General features: G+C 43.3%; 2 protein-coding genes across 5 annotated transcripts; both read right to left on the bottom strand.

The window, feature by feature from the left end:
• Nucleotides 1–1,574: 1,574 nt before the first annotated feature.
• LOC119355012 (protein MHF1 homolog) lies at nucleotides 1,575–3,687 on the bottom strand. Its single transcript, XM_037621779.1, has 4 exons — nucleotides 3,503–3,687; nucleotides 3,317–3,388; nucleotides 2,224–2,304; nucleotides 1,575–2,038 (listed from the first exon to the last, which is right to left on the bottom strand). Exons 1-4 carry the CDS (start codon nucleotides 3,645–3,647, stop codon nucleotides 1,911–1,913), a joined length of 426 nt encoding a protein of 141 aa, XP_037477676.1. The 5' UTR covers nucleotides 3,648–3,687; the 3' UTR covers nucleotides 1,575–1,910.
• A 4,836-nt stretch (nucleotides 3,688–8,523) lies between these two features.
• On the bottom strand, nucleotides 8,524–10,968 carry LOC119355011. 4 transcript variants are annotated; one of them, XR_005171397.1, is made up of 3 exons: nucleotides 10,450–10,968; nucleotides 9,644–10,026; nucleotides 8,524–9,041 (listed from the first exon to the last, which is right to left on the bottom strand). XR_005171397.1 is itself a non-coding variant. In XM_037621777.1 (2 exons), exons 1-2 carry the CDS (start codon nucleotides 10,779–10,781, stop codon nucleotides 8,687–8,689), a joined length of 687 nt encoding a protein of 228 aa, XP_037477674.1. In that variant the 5' UTR covers nucleotides 10,782–10,967; the 3' UTR covers nucleotides 8,524–8,686. The 4 variants fall into 4 exon arrangements, 1 of the variants encoding a protein (XP_037477674.1); XR_005171398.1 differs by having other exon boundaries at nucleotides 9,644–9,732; XR_005171396.1 differs by having other exon boundaries at nucleotides 9,644–10,968.
• Nucleotides 10,969–22,180: the final 11,212 nt, after the last annotated feature.

Here is a 22,180-nt window from a genome sequence, read left to right as displayed (position 1 = left end):
CAGAAAAAGGCTCGCGCACCGTTTTATAGATAAAGGAACAATCGTAATACAACTCAACACCACAAGACGACAATACACACACAGAGAGCAAGATACAAGATACATGAGTGCTTAAACAGCTACACAACCCCAAACCACTTCAACCAAACCAGAAATATGACGGAAGGCAGTTTACTTGAAGTCGTCGGGGCCTCAACCGTGAGCGAGTCACCGTGAAGAGGCGAAGCCATGCACGAGAACCCGGATGCTCCAAGGCGGCGCCTTCAGAAAGGGCACGACACCGGAGCGCCGCACAGCCCGATCCATGGATCAAGGATTCCCTGGAGCAACATGGAGGTGCAGAGGAACCGCGATGACACCTTCAAGAAGGAGATGACACCCATAGAGGCCGTCGTTGTCAGTCTGGCATATACAGGTAGGGTTTTCACCCCAGCAAGTTCTCTGCACCTCCAAGACGTTGTGCATAAAGCCCCGAGATGCCTTCCGTACCATTGTCACCGACCGTTGTACAATAGGAACCACACCGCCCACACGACCATGGCCACTAGTCGACCCCCGAGCCACGGGCTCTGCCCACGAGCACCGCGGCTTCCACCACCAAGGCCGTCGCCCGGACATCCATGACCCTAACTCCATCCCCTCCCTAGGTTGCAACGATTGCTCGGTGCCACCAGAGTCGCCGCCGTAGAAGATCCAAGACCGTGACGCGACGATACGTTGGACCCTGACTGAGTTCGGATTTGAGCAATTAGGTAGGGTGGGAGAGGTAGGGAAGAAAACCGCTTCTTTCGGATCAGACGCTTGCCCCAACTGTTCAGCCGGCCGCACCCATGCGGACCAGCCACCGCCCAATCAGCGGCTGGCGATGTCTCATAGCATATAAATGGAAAAAGAGAATTATTATATTTTTTTGCGAAAAAATGGAAAAGGAAAAGGAGAATTATATGTATTAAGTTGGCTTCTATGACGAAATAAGTAATTACTTTCTTACCTTGAACTGAAAATGTTGCACTGAAAGTCTATTAATGGCCGTTTTTGCTAACTAGAAAGCTATTTCTGTTTGTTTGATACTAGTACAAGATGTACATGTTGGACACAGAAACTTCCGTCTTTCACTCTCTTATCATATCATGGCGATCACTATCAATTTAGACGAGGCAGAGACCATCACCATATGCCAAAGAAGAAGTATTCAGCCGAATCTGAAGAAACGGCCAGGAGGTATCGAGCCCACGTTCAAGTTCAGCCCAAAGTCATGAGCCGACTTCTCTCATATCCTTTATGTAGAGCAAGTTGCCTCTAATTTGTCAATTAAACAAACTGCCTTACAAAAAAACAAGTGAAGTTTGATCTCATCGGGGCTATAAATTATCCATTAGTTTCCTGCGGTTGATCCAGCTTAACAAATAGACACAAAGACTGATAGTTTTACTTACACGGAAGGTAATTGGCATACACTTTTGTTTTCCCTGTGATCCCAGCAACTCATTAGTGCTCCATGTGCACAATTTGGTCGAGATAAGCTTGCACGATTGTCAAATCTTAATAAGCAGAAGACTATGGCAGCACATAAATTTCGTGAAAGAACTGATTTCTAAATATGCCAATACCACTTGACACCATCAGTTTAAAACAGAGCGTCAAATGTGACGGATAAACCTGGGAACATTGACTATGGCAGCACATAAATTTCGTGCAACAACAGATTTCTAAATATGCCAATACCACTTGACACCAACAGTTTCAAAACAGAACGACAAATGTGACAGATAAACCTGGTAACATTATACATGCACGCTCAGGGATCTCCAAATGCGTTGAGTACTAGTTAGTGGATATTTTGGGTGCTTCTGCAGTGTCAATTCAGCCTACACTCTTTGCACAATTAGGGATAAGGATAATATCTGAGATCAGATAACGGTCATGTTATTGTCCTTCTTGGATGATTTCTTTCTCTTCTTCCCGGTGCAAGGCTCTTTTCCTTTCAGGTTTTGAGAAAATGTTCGCAGCTGGCCCATAAGATGCTCATTTCTGTGCGCTGGGATTGCAATGCAATAGTCAGCGTGAGGAGAAAAAATACATTAAGAGAACCATAAAGAGAGTTGGAAAATTTTGAGTACACAAGTATCTCAAACAACCTTCTGTAGAGAACAACAATTCCAGGAAGCCAATATTCTTTTCTTCTCTTTCAGGCATTAGTAAAGACATTGTTTGCACAAGTACCTGTGAGGATAACATCGTCCATCCTAATGGATTTACGACTAGCATGCTGTGCAAACAGCTCAACATCCTTAGCCAGTTGCTCTGCACATTGCGAACAAATATATTAATTACACTAACCCATATAGTTTCCAAATATGCAAATCTAACAAGATTCAGAACCATTCTTATTCTGAAGAGTGCAAATAAGCAGTTCAGTACAGATAGTACAGCAGAACGCTGTAGTTTCAGAGATGCTGCTCTGAAAATCCACTTCCTTATGTTCTGATACATCTCCTTTACTCACACCGTGCAACCAAAATTTTGTGGTTCCCACAAGATCCCCGATCCCGAGCTGGAAATGTGCTCAGCTATTGCTTTCTAGCTGATACAGTGTGCCACTTAAAGGATGTGATTCTGGAGTTTGTGGATGGGATTGGGTGATCTTCAGTGCAACTTGATGTCTTATTTCTCACGTGTATTCTATAACCCACCAAGGTCTGGAAGTCAGGTCGGCTAAACATTACCTAAATGCATAAAAAAGTGCTTTGCTTTCTTCAAGAGCACATTTCCAATTCAACTAAATATCTTCAATTGTGTTAGAGGAGCATGCAAATCATATATAAAGATAGTATCTATAGCAGAGATTGTTTCTTAGAGTTTGGTATATTCTCATCATGAATATTTTGTCTATGCAGAGCTTGTTGTAAGAGAAAAAATCATTAGTATCAGCATGAAATTTGAGTACTGATTAACACAGAAACAAACATCTACCAAATCAAAGCCTTCTTTTAAAGGTGATATCAAATAGAAGCGCATCCCTGTCACACAAAAAAGAAGTTCCTTGCTGCAGGCACACAGAAGAAATCAAACACGAGCTTGTGCTAAGATCTAATGCTCCAGGCATTCTGGACAAATCTAACATGAAGTGCATCGCTCCAGCTCCATGCAATCTAAACTGCCACTAGACAACCAACACGCATTTTGGCTAAGGTAGATCAGCTGGTTCTGTTCCACGCCAAGACTCGGTCTAAAATTGGCCAGATGGATATTAAAAAATGGGCAGAGTCAGTTGTGAAAACAAATACAACAAAAGGAGGTAAAGATTTCGGGTAACCTGCGCTCTTGAAGGCCAAGTCGGCGATGCAGGCGACGACGGGACCCGAAACCTCCATGCCCGCCTTCTTGCCTGCAAAGCACGAATGCTTCATACATTACTGCTCCGAATCCCGATCTCAGTTGCAAGAGAAAGAAGTGATAGCGGAAACTGGACACCAGGTGAAGTGGTGCCATTTTAACCTACCTTCAGAAGTCGCGATGTTGATGACGGCGAGCCTGAAGCGGTCACGAAGGAGTTCGGCCTCCGCCTCCGCCTCGAATCTATCGGCCTCACCGCCGTCACCGACGAGTGCGTCGTCGTCGGCGAGGGTTTCCACGTCTGGGTCCATGGTGGGGATAGGGATTTTTCGGTTTTCTCCGCTATTTGGTCCCTGAGTTTATTTGTATTTCACCTCCGAGGTTTGCGAGGAAGTATTTGAATTCTGATTTGTATTTTTTGGGTTGATTAATCAGAGATTTCTTTTTTTCTTTTCATTAAGCAACCTGTAGGAGCAATGTCGCATTTTTCTGTATATAAATATTGGACATGTTTGTTTTTATGTGAAAATATGATGATATTCATCACCCAGGGTGCAGAATAAGTTATTCTTCACCCGAAGTAATCTTACGATCACTTCCCAAATAAATTACGTTTAGAATATAAATAGTTACATGCATATTGATTCAATATGTAAAATTTGATACAAAAAATAGGTTATAAGACCAGAAAAAATACATTTTATGTATGTTTTACACTATATTTTTACATTCGTAATTTTACGTAACATAATCTTTTTACGGTGAGTACATATTTTCTTACGTTCTCTTTTTATATATGAAATAAGACAAAATTTACGAAACGTAAAAATACGATGCATTGATGTCAAAATAAAGAGGGGATGAGAATAACTATTCCTCACCCAGGGTGACGAATAGCGCGACCCATATTCCTTATATATATATACCTTAAGCAAAATGGGAAAACATGTCCAATGTTTATATTATATTTCCTTATATCATGATAAATGTTTATTATTCATGCTAGAATTGTATTAATCGGAAACTTGATACATGTGTGGATACATAGACAAAACACAGTGTCCCTAGTAAGCCTCTACTAGACTAGCTCGTTAATCAAAAATGGTTAAGTTTCCTAACCATAGACATGTGTTGTAATTTGATGAACGGGATCACATCATTAGGAGAATGGTGCGATGGACAAGACCCATTCATTACCTTAGCATAATGATCGTTAAGTTTTATTGCTATTGCTTTCTTCATGTCATATACATATTCATTTGACTATAAGATTATGCAACTCTCGGATACCGGAGAAATACCTTGTGTGCTGTCAAATGTCACAACGTAACCGGGTGATTATAAAGATGCTCTACAGGTATCTCCGAAGGTGTTTGTTGGGTTGTCATAAATCGAGATTAGGATTTGTCACTTCAAGTATCGGAGAGGTATCTCTGGGCCCTCTCGGTAATACGCATCATGATAAACCTTGCAATCAATGTGACTAATGAGTTAGTTACGGGATGATGTATTACGGAACGAGTAAAGAGACTTGCCGGTAACGGGATTGAACTAGGTATGAAGATACCGAAGATTGAATCTCGAGCAAGTAACATAGCGATGACAAAGGGAATAACGTATGTTGTCATTAAGGTATGACCGATAAAGCTTCGTAGAATATGTGGGAACCAATATGAGCATCCAGGTTCCGCTGTTGGTTATTGATCGAAGAGGTGTCTCGGTCATGTCTACATAGTTCTCGAACCCGTAAGGTCCGCACGCTTAACGTTCGATGACGATTTTGTATTATATGAGTTATGTGATTTGGTGACCGAATGTTGTTTGGAGTCCCGGATGAGATCACAGACATGACGAGGAGTCTCGAAATGGTCGAGGGGTAAAGATTCATATATTGGTCGATGATATTCGGACACCGGAAGTGTTCCGGGGGTACCGGGTACATATCGGGTCACCAGAAGGGGTTCCGGGCATCCCCCGGCAACTACATGGGCCTAATGGGCCAAGAAGGGGACAGACCAGCCCCTAGGGGGCTGGTGCGCCCCATGTAGGACAAAATAAGGGGGGAGGAAAGATGGGAAGAGAGAAAGAAAGGGGAGCAATTCGGCCTCCCCCTTCCTTCTCTCCTCCCTCCTCCCTCCTCCTTCCTTCCTCCTCCGGATGAATATGGAAGGGGAGGCCGAATTGGAGGCGCCCAAGTAGGATTCCTCCTACTTGGAGCACCCCCTTGGCTGCCTCTCCTCCCTTCCAACCTATATATGTGAGGGGGGCACCGCTAGAACACACATCAATAGTTGTTAGCCATGTGCGGCGTCCCCTCCACAGTTTACGCCTTCGGTCATATTCATGTAGTGCTTAGGCGAAGCCCTACGCGGATCATTTCACCATCACCGTCACCACGCTATCGTGCTGATGGAACTCTCCCTCGACACTTTGCTGGATCAAGAGTTCGAGGGACGTCATCGAGCTAAACGTGTGCAGAACTCGGAGGTGTTGTACGTTCGGTGCTTGATCTGTCGGAACGAGAAGTTTGACTACATCAACCGTGTTGTCAAACGCTTCCGCTTTCAGTCTACGAGGGGACATGGACACACTCTCCCCCTCTCATTTCTATGCATCTCCTAGATAGATCTTGTGTGAGCGTAGGATTTTTTTTAAATTGCATGCTACGTTTCCCAACAAGAGCAGGACATGGGGTTTTACCTCTATAGAGAGGCCCCGAACCTGGGTAAATCCCCTGTGTGTTCTTCTCCTGTTACCCATCAATCTGATCTAATAGCTCGCCCCCTACCCAAGATCTGCCGCATTTGATACCGACAAGTAGTTTACCTTCGCTTTACTGCTTCTGTTTATATTTTTTTCGCTGTGCTATGCTAAGAGATTTGAATATTTTGAAAGAAATTTAAATCTCCCATTTCCTCCTCCCCTCTGGTCGATATACTCCGATCCTACATGGACAATTTTTTGGAGAATTATAGAGAGAGAGGGGGCTGCCTTTGCGCATGATTTGTGTGTAAAAGAAGGTGCACCCCCTCAAGTATGTAGGTTCAAGGGAGGGGTGACTTGGAGGAGGGGTTCCTCCCGCTTGTGGCGGTGCACCAAGGGGTGGGGCCCACCTCAAACCCTATCCACAACAACCTAGGCTTGGGCGCCAAAGCTAGGGGCGCCCCTTCTTGGGCCTTAAAGGCCCATGCGGCTGCCCCTATAGGCCTTTCCTGTATGGGCTTCCCCCTGGTGCCTCTTAATTCTAGGTGGCCCCGGGAAAAAAATTCGAAGCCCTCCTACATCATCATTTACCTCCCAACACTATTTCCTCCTCCCAGTTTTATCCGTTTTCTCTGAAACGCTTTTGTTTCTCTAAAACACTTCCGGTTCTCTCTCGAAACGATTTCTATTATCTTTGAACTCTTCTAGTGATATTCTCCTATGCTCCTAAATCAACCAGCACTCAACAGATCGAAGACCCTTAAGCACATGGCCCTGTAGGTTCAGTGAAATATAGACATGACCGGAAGACCTTCCGTTCAATGATCAACAACAGAATGATGAGCATCCATATTGACCCCTATACCCACAGAAATGATTATCTAGTGAACCTGTAGCTACCGTATGCTATTACTTTTGCTTCCTGATTATTTACAAAAGCCCGTGGTGAGATATATCGGCATCCCCGTGAATCAGCACATGATCACTACGCCAGTTTCCTCGTTACCGGTTTTGTTCTCTTTCCTCGTTCCCATGTTTTGGCATCTCCGCGAGCAAGTCATGTTGTGTCTGGCCAGACAATGATGGATATTGTTACACCCAGAGGACCCTAAGAATATCTCTTCATCATCAAAGGAGCAAATTCTAGTCTTGAGTATCTAGTCCCTTGTCATGCATTTCCGGTGTACCTGAAAGTTCCCGTTATGGTCACCCTCTTACGTTTTACGTTAGAACGATCCCAAAGTGCATCGTCTAGTATGAAGTGACTTGATACTCTTATGGTCTAAGAAATTATGCATACATTAACTTTCTCTTTGTTATAAACTATACACTTGTGAGGAAAGCATCTTGTAATGTAACATACAATTTGGGTCAATTCAACACAAGTGTTCTTCTAACATTCGACCCATGAGTGGTAGCTGCCCCTCATAGGAACAATATCATCACGACCGGTCTAAATTGGGGTCGTCTGTGGTGAATTTTCCTGCTAAATCTATGTCATCTTATTCTACCATTGATGGTTACTCGGCTCCTCGTTAGTGCGAATACTTGGTGACTATAGGCCCATAGTGAACCAGCTAAAACATGTTGAAAAGGCAGCAATTGTCCAAAATAGCAAGTTCGGGGTGCAACCTAGGTTAAAAAATTGAAAGAAAGCTACAAGTCAAAGTCGGAAAAAGAAATCCCATAGGAATTTCCATTTTGGGGTAGGGAATAAATACCATATTTAACAATATGGCATCATTTTTGTATATCTTAGCTGATCCAAAGCGATCAGGCAACGAAGAACCAATTCAAAGCATAATGCAAGAAAACAAAAAGGAAGCCACTATTGAGCATTCGTCCCCTTTTAGTTCTTTACCTGTGGGCCTCAGGTGTACCTATCATCCAACAAAACGTTGGTTTTGCACTCTGGGTCGAACTGCCCTTGCCCACAGAGAACAAAACACTCCCCTCCCCGGTAATAAATTTTTGCAGCTATTATGTTCTTGTAAACTAAGACAGACTAAATATGATACATATAGTTGTGGTAGAAAATGAAATTTTGTGGTTTCTGAATAGAGACTGAAAGAGTATTAGAACGATTGTTCTGCGAGTTTTTGTTCAAAAGAAAAAATGACTGAAAGAGTATTTGCTCATGTTAGAAAATTTGTGGCAACAGTCCATGCCGTTTAGCCGGTAAACAAAATGGCATCAGCAAGTCATCATCCTTACACAAGCTTAAGGGCAGTGTTATGTCATGGTCAGAGAAGATAGGGCTCGTGAGACCACCACAACATATAGTGCCCTTTTATTTTAAGAAAATGAGTGCGAATGGATAGGGTCATGCTTCCTGCACCGAAAGGGAGGCAACGACATATATTGATGAAAAGACTTAACTATTTTGTATTTTTTATTTGATAAAACGGAGACAAGGCCAAGGAATAATTGTGTTACTTAATTGATCTGTGTTAGTGCAGTCCTTTTGCATGCGTACACTCACGGTTATAAATCTCTCATATACTCCCTCCGTTTCAAATTATAAGATGTTTTGTATATTTTAATACTATAAACTACATACCTACTGAAATAAGTGAACAAATACTCCCTCCGTTCCGAAATAATTGTCGCTGGGGTGTCTTTTCCGACCAGGTGAAAACTAGTGAAATTACAAAACTGCCCCTGCTTTGAAATCGCTCGGGTCGTCGTCTTTCTCCGTCGCTCCTTCCCTTCGCCAGGCTCCTCCGCCGTCCGCATCTCCGGCGTCCTTCCCCGGAGGTTGCCTGCGCCGCTCCAATCGAGAGCCAGATCCCCTCTTTGGTCGCCCTTCCCCGCCGCGATCGGAAGCTGCCTCGCCGCGGTCCGGAGCTCCCTCGTCGGCGGCCGCCTTTCCCCATCGGCTGGCTGCTCCGCCGCAGCTCAGGATCCTTCCCCGCTGGCCGCAGATCCCTCGTCGGCCGCCTCCCTCCACTCCAATCGAGAGCTCGAGGTCAGCCGCCGCTGCTCGCTGCTCCTTTCTGCTCCTGGATTTCAATCAAAGAAAGGCTTAATGAGATTTCAGAGTACTGTGTGTAATTACTCTACTGTGTAATGAATCTTCAACAGATCACAGATTTCAAAGTACTCTTCAATCAATCAATCTTCACAGATTTCAAGGAGTATAAATGTGAATTTCCTGTAATTTTGGAAACATCTTGATTGAACAGGAGTAGTATGAACAATTGTTTGATGAGGAAACACACAATAGTTTGATGAACAACAGTAGTATGAACAATACTCCATGATGAACAACATGAGAAAACACACAATACTCTCACTGAAATTACAGTAGTTTGTGGGATGAAATGTGAACATCAGTACAGGAGTAAGTGCATATAACTGAATTGGTGCATAAATTGCTTGTAATCCGAGGTTAACATTCACTGACAGTTGTAGTCAAAAATTAATAGAAGGAGCAGAAAGCCAGACACAATTTGCATATCCAAGATTTCTTTTGAGATGCATAAATAAAACTACTGGTGGTTACATTCATAAAAATGCAAACTTGCAGAAAAGTTCAGTTGGACATGAACAGAGAAGTAGCCTATTTATGTCTGTTCCATTTTAGGGACTTACTGAAAATTACCTGTGATATTTACTTCTTGATCTTCCATTTGATCACTTGGTCATGCCCATTCCTTGTACAGCACACGCCCAAAATTAACTGAAAATTAACTGAAATGATTGTTGCTGATTAATTGGGCTTGCCCATGTGTATAATTATGCCAGACAGAAAATTGGGCATGTGTATCACAGTACTCTTTCGTTGATCCTACGCTTAAATTACAGTACTCTTCTGCAATTTGGACTGAATGTGTTGAGCTGGATGGTGCGATTACTGTTCTGATGGTGTTGAAAGAACTACTGCAAGTACTCCGGCTACTGAATCCGACTACTGCAAGAACTACTCAATCCGACTACTACAAGAACTACTGCAGTTAATCTTCAGTTGATTTTTGCTTGCTTTGTCTGCACTTCAAAATTCAGCACAATCAGTAGGCAGTACTGCAAAATTTTAAAAGGATTTGAACCGGTCTATACTTCACCTAAAATTCACCTAAGAGCTACTGCAAGCAGGTCTACTTGCTTTTGGGGTGTTCTTGCACAACCTGTTTGTCTGCAATGCAAAGCATGTGTGCTAAAACTGTTTGTCTAAAGCAAGCAAGCACCAAACAATTTGCCTGCTAAACCTGTCTGCTCCAATCTATTTGTTGAAGTCTACTTGCACAAATCCGCCTGCTGTTGCTTGCTCCAAAAACAAGAAGAGAAGGGAAGAGCAGCAATCTTGCACAAATCTGTGTGCTACTGCTTGCACAAATGCCTACAAGGTCTACTGCTCCAAGCAAGCAAGCAGAGCAAGAGAAGATGACAGGAGAAGGGGGAAAAAGAGACCTTTTTACTCCGGCGAGCTCCTTGCTGAGCTCCTCCACCTGCATCTTTACGTTGAGCGCGTAGCCGTCAGCGGGACACGGGGTCTCCGCGCTTCCACCCTGGCGGCACCCAGTACGGGTCGGCGCCGACCTCCCGGCGCAGGGCCGCGAGCTCATCCGGCTCGAGCCAGTACTCCATGGCGCCGTCGGCGTTGTGGCAGCGGCGGATGCGCTCGGCCTCCTCCGTGGCGCCACCGGCGTGCTTGAGGATGTGGTCCAGGCACACCACCGCGACGGCCTCGTCCCCATCTCCCGCATCCACCGCCTCCATCGCCAGATCCAGAGCAGGTGCATCAAAGCTTGACCCTGGATGTGGGGTGTGAGTGGAGCGGGGTGCGAGTGGATGGCGGCGACGGGGAGAGATGGTGGCTGGCGAGGTGGGCGAGGTGGTGACCGGCGAGGTGGTGGGGAGAAGAGAGGGCGACGAGAGCGAGGGTGACAGGAAGAAGAGAGGGTGAGTGGAGTGAGCGTTGTGGGTGACGCGGGGGTAAAAAGGGAAACTACGTTAATTTCGTAACGTGCCTGAACTTGCACTAGAATTCGCCAGCGACAATTATTTCGGAATTAGAACATCTTATAATTCAAAACAGATAAAGCAGATCATAAAAAAAAGGTTCTTGGTGAGCGCGCAAATGGCTGTTTGGGTCACACGGCAATTACTGGGCATCCCTACATAGTTTATATGGGGCTAGCTACGAGTTCGGTGAGGCCATTTGCTGCTCTTGGCTCCCTGCCTTGTAGGGTTGCATTGCCAGATTTTTTTTTCACTTCCATTGTTTTCACTTTTCAATTTTTCTTCCTTTTATTATTTACCTTCTTTCATTTTATCAGAAGTTTTGGCTTTTTACTTTCTCTTGATCTGTGTTTTGTTATTTATTTATTTTATACATTTCCCAGGGTAGATGAGATATATATTTACACACATATGTGCTACTACATCCGTCCTGATTTACTAGTCCCTCTCTTATTTATCATCATTTTAACTAATAAAATATAAGTTATGCATAGAAAAAAATATCAGTGAAAACTACACTCAAATATGAATCCAAAAATATAATTTTTGGTGATATGCATTAAAAGTTTCTAGTCAAATATGTGGTCAAACTTTAATCCAAAATACGATCGAGGCTAATAAACCCAGACGGAAGCAGCACTATTGAAAATGTATGCTTTTTATAAAAAAATACGTCAACTTTTAAGACAAAAATATATTTTTCAGTATATAAATATTTCTTGACTTTGTTACAAAAATTTATTTTTATTTACATGAACATTTTTTATCAACGTACACAAATAATATATTATTTTCCTCAACATAGTTTTTCCTTTCTTAAAACTAAATTTTGACAACATTTTGGAAACCTTCTTAAACAAAAGAATTTGAAATATAAAAAATTTACAGTCTGAATGATAGTGCCCACAACCAACCCATGTAAGACCGCTTGAGGTGTTTGCATGAAAACTAGCGCAAAATAGGGGGACTCTCCGCCGGGCTCCATGTCAGCAGCCATGCCGGTAACTACTCACTCAATTACCAAAAACCAAAGTACCCACACAGTCTAAATCATAAAGTTACACATCACATAGTGTACCAGAACTACCTAAGGCCTCTCTAAGCCCATGTGTACCGAGAATGACGTTTTGGCTTCCGGAAGCGGGCGCTCTTGCGTGAATAGTAAACAAAAAAATACATAGTAAATGTTTTTAAAAAAATCTGAAACTTTTTAGTAGATGTTCATGTTAGTGTCGCAAGCATTCTTAAAAATTTTCATGTGAAACGAAGCAGCGTTGTTTCGCCGGTGAAAAAAGCAAATTTAAGGTGACATTTTGGAATAACATTTGGTGTTTTTTTGGGGTTTATTCACAGACCAAAATGTTTAATCTTTTTGCCTATAAATTTGTATGTAGCATTTGGATGTGGCAAAGAATACATAGACTTTTTGTTGGAATTTTTTTGACATTTCAAAAAATATTTTCGCGGGCAGGAGAGCGCGCTCCCGAGAGCACCAACGAATTTCCGCATGTGTACCTAGATACTTGCGCACTATCTCTACAAGACATAGAAAGATAAAATTACATGCGAGGCACAGAGGTCAACACGACAATGTTTAGGGCAATATCCAAACAACCTGTTGTACGTGTTAACAAAAACTCTGTCGCACACACGTGTGCCTGCCTAGCTGACGCAGCCACGTCGACTCATCCATGACAACTGTCCACCCATCACTAACCATCATACATAATCCCTCGTACCGTGTCCGCCAAAAATAATAATATTAATTTAGTGTCAAACATTTTAATGCATTTTTCTTCTATTTAGCCCAAGCCCATATTGAAAAGAGTGGCACATGCATATGCCAAATCCCCTCCAAGTTTATGCAGTGTTTACTAGGCGCCTCCTCGGATCACTCCTCTGCGAGCTTCATTATCCATTAGATCCTAGATAGCTATCTTAGCCACCAAATTAGGCTGGTGAACATATTTGTTTTTACTTCGATTATAGTCTCTCCCATGAGTGTGAGGGGTTATTTTCCTCTGAGTTAAGTCACTACGCGATCGATTACTCTTGCATGTCGCTTTGGCATGCTAGATGTGCCGTGGGGTACCTGCTATGGGTGTCGCTAGTGGGGCATGGGGTGTGTGATCAATTTTGTTTCGCATGGTGGGGGCAATCTGATTAAGTAACGGGGTCACCGAGTTAAGGGATCGGTTCTCTCGGGCTAGCTGGTTTATGCATGTGTTTGTTTAGACTGGTGGATCGTCTAATGTCTGTCATGTGACGGTCTCGCTGTTCGGTGCCAGTTGATTTCTTTGGGGGTGTTCATTCGTTGCTGCTTTATGTGTCCTTAGGTCAAGGTTTAGTTGTGGTTGCTTTGGTGGCATGGATTTGTTGCTTTCATTATTTCCCTTGGCTGCTGCTCAGGCCCACACACCAATGTCAATAACAACCACACCTTATCGGCTTTCCCCATCTTCTTGTTGGGGAACGTAGCATGCAATTTCAACAAAAATAAATTTCCTACGCTCACGCAAGATCTATCTAGAAGATGCATAGCAACAAGAGGGGGAGAGTGTGTTCACGTACCCTCGTAGACCGAAAGCGGAAGCGTTTGACAACGCGGTTGATGTAGTCAAACTTCTTCTCGTTTCGACCGATAAAGTACCAAACGTTGTACGACACCTCCGAGTTCTGCACACGTTCAGCTCGATGACGTCCCTCGAACTCTTGATCCAACAGAGTGCCAAGGAAGTAGATGAGTTTTGTCAGCATGACGGCGTGGTGACGGTGATGGTGAAGTAATCCGCGTAGGGCTTCGCCTAAGCACTACGAAGATATGACCGGAGGCGTAAACTGTGGAGAGGGGCGCCACACACGGCTAACAATTCTTGGTGTGTGTTCTAGCATCACCCCCCAAATATATATAGGTTGGAGAGGAGGAGAGGCAGCCAAGGGGGCCCCCCAAGTAGGACGAATCCTACTTGGGGTCCTTCCCAATTCGCCCCCCTTCCTTATTAACCGGAGGGGAAAGGAAAGAGAGGGGGAGGCCGAATCCTCCCGTTTCTTTCTCCCTTCCCCTCTTTCCTTCTACTCCTATTTTGGCCTATATGGGGGCATGCCAGCCCCTTGTGGGCTGGTCTGTCCCTCTCTTGGCCCATAAGGCCCATATCTTTGCCGGGGTTGCCCGAAACCCCTTCCGGTAACCCGATATGTACCCGATATACTCCGGAACACTTTCGGTGTCCGAATACTATCGTCCTATATATCAATCTTTACCTCTCAACCATTTCGATATTCCTCGTCATGTTCGTAATCTCATCCGGGACTCTGAACAACATTCGATCACCAAATCACATAACTCATATAATACAAAATTGTCATCGAATGTTAAGCGTGCGGACCCTACGGGTTCGAGAACTATGTAGACATAACCGAGACACCTCTTCGGTCAATAAACGATAGCGGAACCTGGATGCTCATATTGGCTCCTACATATTCTATGAAGATCTTTATCGGTCGAACTATTATGACAACATACGTTATTCCCTTTGTCATCGGTATGTTACTTGCCCGATATTCGATCTCGGTATCTTCATACCTAGTTCAATCTCGTTACCGGCAAGTCTCTTTACTCATTTCGTAATACATCATCCCGCAACTAACTCATTAGTCACATTGCTTGCAAGGCTTCTTATGATGTGTATTACCGAGAGGGCCCAGACATACCTCTCCGATACTCAGAGTGACACATCCTAATCTTGATCTATGCCAACCCAACAAACACCTTCGGAGATACCCGTAGAGCATATTTATAATCACCCAGTTACGTTGTGACATTTGATAGCACACAAGGTATTCCTCCGATATCCAGGAGTTGCATAATCTCATAGTCAAAGGAATATGTATATGACATGAAGAAAGCAATAGCAATAAAACTTAACGATCAATATGCTAAGCTAACGGATGGGTCATATCCATCACATCATTCTCCTAATGATGTGATCTCGTTCATCAAAGGACAACACATGTCTATGGTTAGGAAACTTAACCATCTTTGATTAACGAGCTAGTCTAGTAGAGTCTCACTAGGGACACGGTGTTTTGTCTATGTATCAGCACATGTATCAAGTTTCCGGTTAATGCAATTCTAGCATGAATAATAAACATTTATCATGATATAAGGAAATATAAAATAACAACTTTATTATTGCCTCTAGGGCATATTTCCTTCACTTCTGACAAAGATGTGCACGACAACCACTCACCAACACCATGTGACCATCGTCATTTTCGGTGACGAGCCAAACTTTCACCAATGACTGGCCAATTTGTCACCTAAGATCCTTTTTGTAACGATAATCGGTTCACGGGTTTGACCGATCAAAGATTCTGACAAATGGGCCCAGCTGTTGCTGACATGGCAGCTGTTGGGGAACGCAGTATTTCCAAATTTTCCTACAATCACGCAAGATCTATCTAGGAGATGCATAGCAATGAGTGGGGAGAGTGTGTCCATGTACCCTCGTAGACCGAAAGCGGAATCATTTAGTAACGCAGTTGATGTAGTCGAACGTCTTTGCAATTCAACCGATCCTAGCACCGAACGTACGACACCTCCGTGTTCAGCACATGTTCAGCATGATGACGTCCCTTGAGCTCTTGATCCAGTTGAGGACGAGGGAGAGATCCGTCAGCACAACAACATGGCAAAGGTGATGATGAATTTATCGGCGCAGGGCTTCGCCTAAGCACTACAACGATATGACTGAGGTGTGTAACTGTGGAAGGGGGCACTACACACGGCTAAGAGAAGACTTGGTGTGCCTTTGGGGTGCCCCCTCCTGAAGGAAATATGCCCTAGAGGCAATAATAAAGTTGTTATTTATATTTCCTTATATCATGATAAATGTTTATTATTCATGCTACCATTGTATTAACCGGAAACTTAGTACATGTGTGAATACATAGACAAACAGAGTGTCACTAGTTTGCCTCTACTTGACTAGCTCGTTGAATCAATGATGGTTATGTTTCCTAACCATAGACATGAGTTGTCATTTGATTAACAGGATCACGTCATTAGAGAATAATGTGATTGACCTGACCCATCCATTAGCTTAGCACGATGATCGTTTAGTTTGTTGCTTTTGCTTTCTCCATAACTATACATGTTCCTATGACTATGAGATCATGCAACTCCCGAATACCGGAGGAACACTTTGTGTGCTACCAAATGTCACAACGTAACTGGGTGATTATAAAGGTGCTCTACAGGTGTCTCCGATGGTGTTTGTTGAGTTGGCATGGATCGAGATTAGGATTTGTCACTCCGATTGTTGGAGAGGTAGCTCTGGGCCCTCTCGGTAATGCACATCACTATAAGCCTTGCAAGCAGTGTGACCAATAAGTTAGTTACGGGATGTTGCATTACGGAACAAGTAAAGAGACTTGCTGGTAACGAGATTGAACTAGGTATTAAGATACCGACGATCGAATCTCGGGCAAGTAACATACCGATGACAAAGGAACAACGTATACCGTTATGCGGTTTGACCGATAAAGATCTTCATAAAACATGTAGGAACCAATATGAGCATCTAGGTTCCACTATTGGTTATTGACCGGAGATGAGTCTCGATCATGTCTACATAGTTCTCGAACCCGCAGGGTCCGCACGCTTAACGTTCGATGACGATCGGTATTATGTGTTTATGTGTTTTGATGTACCAAAGGTAGTTCAGAGTCCCGGATTTGATCACGGACATGACGAGGAGTCTTGAAATGGTCGAGACATAAAGATCGATATATTGTAAGCCTATATTTGGACATCGGAATGGTTCCGAGTGGTTCGGGCATTTTTCTGGGGTACCGGGAGGTTACCGGAACCCCCCGGGGAGTATATGGGCCTTATTGGGCCTTAGTGGAATATAGGAGAGGGAAGAGAAAATAGGGAGACGCCCCCCCAAGCCCAATTTGAATTGGGAGGGGGCCGACCCCCCTTTCCTTCCTCTCCTACTCCTACTTGGAAGGGCTCCTGCTTCTACTAGGAAAGGGGGGAATCCTACTCGCGCCATAGAGAGGGTCGGCCCTCCCCATCCTCCACTCCTTTATATACGGGGGAGGGGGCACCCCATGGATACACAAGTTGATCAGTTGGTCTTTTAGCTGTGTGCGGTGCCCCCCTCCACCATAATCCACCTCGGTTATATCGTCATCACGCCGTCGTGCTGACGAAACTCTCCCTCGAAGCACTACTGGATCGTAAGTTCGCGGGACGTTACCGAGCAGAACGTGTGTAGATCGCGGAGGTGCCGTATGTTCAGTACTAGGGATCGGTCGATCATGAAGACATACGACTACATCAACCGCGTTGTCATAACGCTTCCGCTTACGGTCTACGAGGGTATGTGGACGACACTCCTCCCTCTCGTTGCTATGCATCACCATGATCTTGCGTGTGCGTAGGAATTTTTTTAAAATGACTACGTTCCCCAACAGTGGCATCCGAGCCAGGTTTATGCGTAGATGTTATATGCACGAGTAGAACACATAGGAGTTGTGGGCGTGGGTATATACATATTGCTTTCCATCACTAGTTGATTCTTGATTCAACGGTATTGTTGGATGAAGCGGCTTAGACCGACATTATGCGTACACTTACGCGAGACTGGTTCTACCGACGTGCTGCACACACAGGTGGCTAGTGGGTGTTTGTTTCTCCAGCTTTAGTTGAATCAGATTCAATGAACAGGGTTCTTCCTGAAGATCAAAAAGCAATCACTATACCGCGCTGTGGTTTTTGATGCGTAGGAAAGAACGGTTCTTGCTCAGCCCGTAGCAGCCACGTAAAACTTGCAATAACAAAGTAGAGGACATCTAACTTGTTTTTGCAGGGCATGTTGTGATGTGATATGGTCAAGACATGATGCTAAATTTTATTGTATGAGATGATCATGTTTTTAACACAGTTATCGGCAACTGGCAGGAGCCATATGGTTGTCGCTTTATTGTATGAAATTTCAATCGCCATGTAATTGCTTTACTTTATCACTAAGTGGTAGCGATAGTCGTGGAGGCAATAGTTAGCGTGACGACAACGATGCTTCGATGGAGATCAAGGTGTCAAGCCGGTGACGATGGTGATCATGACGGTGCTTTGGAGATGGAGATCACAGGCACAAGATGATGATGGCCATATCATATCACTTATATTGATTGCATGTGATGTTTATCCTTTATGCATCTTATTTTGCTTAGTTCGGTGGTAGCATTATAAGATGATCTCTCACTAATTTCAAGTTATAAGTGTTCTTCCTGAGTATGCACCGTTGCTACAATTCGTCGTGCCGAGATACCACGTGATGATCGGGTGTGATAAGCTCTACATTCACATACAACGGGTGCAAGCCAGTTTTGCACACGCGGAATACTCGGGTTAAACTTGACGAGCCTAGCATATGCAGATATGGCCTTGGAACACTGGAGACCGAAAGGTCAAGCATGAATCATATAGTAGATACGATCAACATAGTGATGTTCACCATTGAAAACTACTCCATCTCACGTGATGATCGGACATGGTTTAGTTGATATGGATCACGTGATCACTTAGATGATTAGAGAGATGTCTATCTAAGTGGGAGTTCTTAAGTAATTTGATTAATTGAACTTTAATTTATCATGAACTTAGTAGTCGATAGTATTTTGCATGTCTATGTTGTTGTAGATAGATGGCCCGTGTTGTTGTTTCGTTGAATTTTAATGCGTTCCTAGAGAAAGCTAAGTTGAAAGATGATGGTAGCAATTACACGGACAGGGTCCATAACTTGAGGATTATCCTCATTGCTGCACAGAAGAATTACATCCTGGAAGCACCGCTAGGTGACAAACCTGCTGCAGGAGCAACGCAAGATGTTATGAACACCTGGCAAAGCAAACTGATGACTACTCGATAGTTCAGTGTGCCATGCTTTACGGCTTAGAACCGGGACTTCAACGATGTTTTGAACGTCATGGAGCATATGAGATGTTCCAGGAGTTGAAGTTAATATTTCAAGCAAATGCTCAGATTGAGAGATATGAAGTCTCCAATAAGTTCTACAGCTGCAAGATGGAGGAGAATAGTTCTGTCAAGGAACATATACTCAGAATGTCTGGGTACCACAACCACTTGACTCAACTGGGAGTTAATCTTCCTGATGATAGTGTCATTGACAGAGTTCTTCAATCATTGCCACCAAGCTACAAGAGCTTCGTGATGAACTATAATATGCAAGGGATGAATAAGACAATTCCCGAGCTCTTCGCAATGCTAAAGGCTACGGAGGTAGAAATCAAGAAAGAGCATCAAGTGTTGATGGTCAACAAGACCACCAGTTTCAAGAAAAAAGGGTAAAGGGAAGAAGGGGGACTTCAAGAAGAACATCAAGCCAGTTGCTGCTCAAGTAAAGAAACCCAAGTCTAGACCTAAGCCTGAGACTGAGTGCTTCTACTGCAAAGGAACTAGTCACTGGAAGCGGAACTGCCCCACGTATTTGGCGGAGAAGAAGGATGGCAAAGTGAAAGGTATATTTGATATACATGTTATTGATGTGTACCTTACTAATGCTCGCAGTAGTGCCTGGGTATTTGATACTGGTTCAGTTGCTAACATTTGCAACTCGAAACAAGGGCTACAGATTAAGCGAAGATTGGCTAAGGAAAACGGGGACGATGCACGTGGGAAATGGTTCCAAAGTCGATGTGATCGCCATCGGCACGCTACCTCTACATCTACCTTCGGGATTAGTTTTAGACCTAAATAATTGTTATTTGGTGCCAACGTTCAGCATGAACATTATATCTGGATCTTGTTTGATGCGAGACGGTTATTCATTTAAATTAGAGAATAATGGTTGTTCTATTTATATGAGTAATATCTTTTATGGTCATGCACCCCTGATGAGTGGTCTATTCTTACTAAATCTTGATAGTAGTGATACACATGTTCATAGTATTGAATCCAAAAGATGCAGAGTTGATAATGATAGTGCAACTTATTTGTGGCACTGCTGTTTATGTCATATTCGTGTAAAGCGCATGAAGAAACTCCATTCTGATGGACTTATGGAATCACTTGATTATGAATCACTTGGTACTTGCGAACCATGCCTCATGGGCAAGATGACTAAAACACTGTTCTTCAGAACAATGAAGCGAGCAACAGATTTGTTGGAAATCATACATACTAATGTACGTGGTCCGATGAATATTGAGGCTCGCGGCGGATATCATTATTTTCCCACCTTCACAGATGATTTGAGCAGATATGGGTATATCTACTTAATGAAACATAAGTATGAGACATTTGAAAAGTTCAAAGAATTTCAGTGTGAAGTGGAAAATCATCGTAACAAGAAAATCAAGTTTCTACGATCTGATCGTGGAGGCAAATATTCGAGTTATGAGTTTGGAATTCATTTGAAACAATGCGGAATAGTTTCGCAACTCACGCCACCTGGAACACCATAGCGTAATGGTGTGTCCGAACGTCGTAATCATACTTTACTGGATATGGTGCGATCTATGATGTCTCTCACTGATTTACCGCTATCGTTTTGGGGTTACGCTTTAGAAACAGCTACACTCACGTTAAATAGGGCACCATCTAAATCCATTGAGACGACACCTTATAAACTATGGTTTGGCAAGAAACCCAAATTGTCGTTTCTTAAAGTTTGGGGCTGCGATGCTTATGTGAAAAAGCTTCAACCTGATAAGCTCGAACCCAAATCGGAGAAATGTGTCTTCATAGGATACCCAAAGGAAACTGTTGGGTACACCTTCTATCACAGATATGAAGGCAAGATATTCGTTGCTAAGAATGGATCCTTTCTAGAGAAGGAGTTTCTCTCGAAAGAAGTGAGTGGGAGGAAAGTAGAACTTGACGAGGTAATTGGACCTTCTCCCTTATTGGAAAGTAGTTCATCATTGAAATCAGTTCCAGTGGTTCCTACACCAGTAAGTGAGGAAGCTAACGACGATGATCATGAAGCTTCTGATCAAGTTACTACCGAACCTCGTAGGTCAACCAGAGTAAGATCTGAACCAGAGTGGTACGGTAATCCTGTTCTGGAAGTCATGTTACTTGACCATGACGAACCTACGAACTATGAGGAAGCGATGATGAGCCCAGATTCCGCAAAATGGCTTGAAGCCATGAAATCTGAGATGGGATCCATGTATGAGAACAAAGTGTGGACTTTGGTTGACTTGCCCGATGATCGGTAGGCCATAGATAATAAATGGATCTTCAAGAAGAAGATTGACACTGACGGTAATGTTACTGTCTACAAAGCTCGACTTGTTGCGAAAGGTTTTCGACAAGTTCAAGGAGTTGACTACGATGAGACCTTCTCACCCATAGCGATGCTTAAGTCCATCTGAATCATGTTAGCAATTGCCGCATTTTATGATTATGAAATTTGGCAAATGGATGTCAAAACTGCACTCCTTAATGGATATCTTAAAGAAGAGTTGTATATGATGCAACCAGAAGGTTTTGTCGATCCAAAAGGTGCTAACAAAGTGTGCAAGCTCCAACGATCCATTTATGGACTGGTGCAAGCCTCTCGGAGTTGGAATATACGCTTTCATAATGTGATCAAAGCATATGGTTTTATATAGACTTTTGGAGAAGCCTGTATTTACAAGAAAGTGAGTGGGAGCTCCGTAGCATTTCTGATATTATATGTAGATGACATATTGTTAATCAGAAATGATACTGAATTTCTGAATAGCATAAAAGGATACTTGAATAAGAATTTTTCAATGAAAGACCTCGGTGAAGCTGCTTATATATTGGGCATCAAGATCTATAGAGATAGATCAAGACGCTTAATTGGACTTTCACAAAGCACATTCCTTGATAAAGTTTTGAAGAAGTTCAAAATGGATCAGGCAAAGAAAGGGTTCTTGCCTGTATTACAAGGTGTGAAGTTGAGTTAGACTCAATGCCCGAACACTGCAGAAGATAGAGAGAAAATGAAAGGTGTTCCCTATGCTTCAGCCATAGGCTCTATCATGTATGCAATGTTGTGTACCAGACTTGATGTGTGCCTTGCTATAAGTTTAGCAGGGAGGTACCAAAGTAATCCAGGAGTGGATCACTGGACAACAGTCAAGAACATCCCGAAATACCTGAAAAGGACTAAGG

This window comes from Triticum dicoccoides, chromosome 2A (assembly GCF_002162155.2).
Source record: "Triticum dicoccoides isolate Atlit2015 ecotype Zavitan chromosome 2A, WEW_v2.0, whole genome shotgun sequence".
Classification (NCBI taxonomy): Eukaryota; Viridiplantae; Streptophyta; class Magnoliopsida; order Poales; family Poaceae; genus Triticum; species Triticum dicoccoides.
This window is presented reverse-complemented; position numbering and strand designations above follow the sequence as displayed.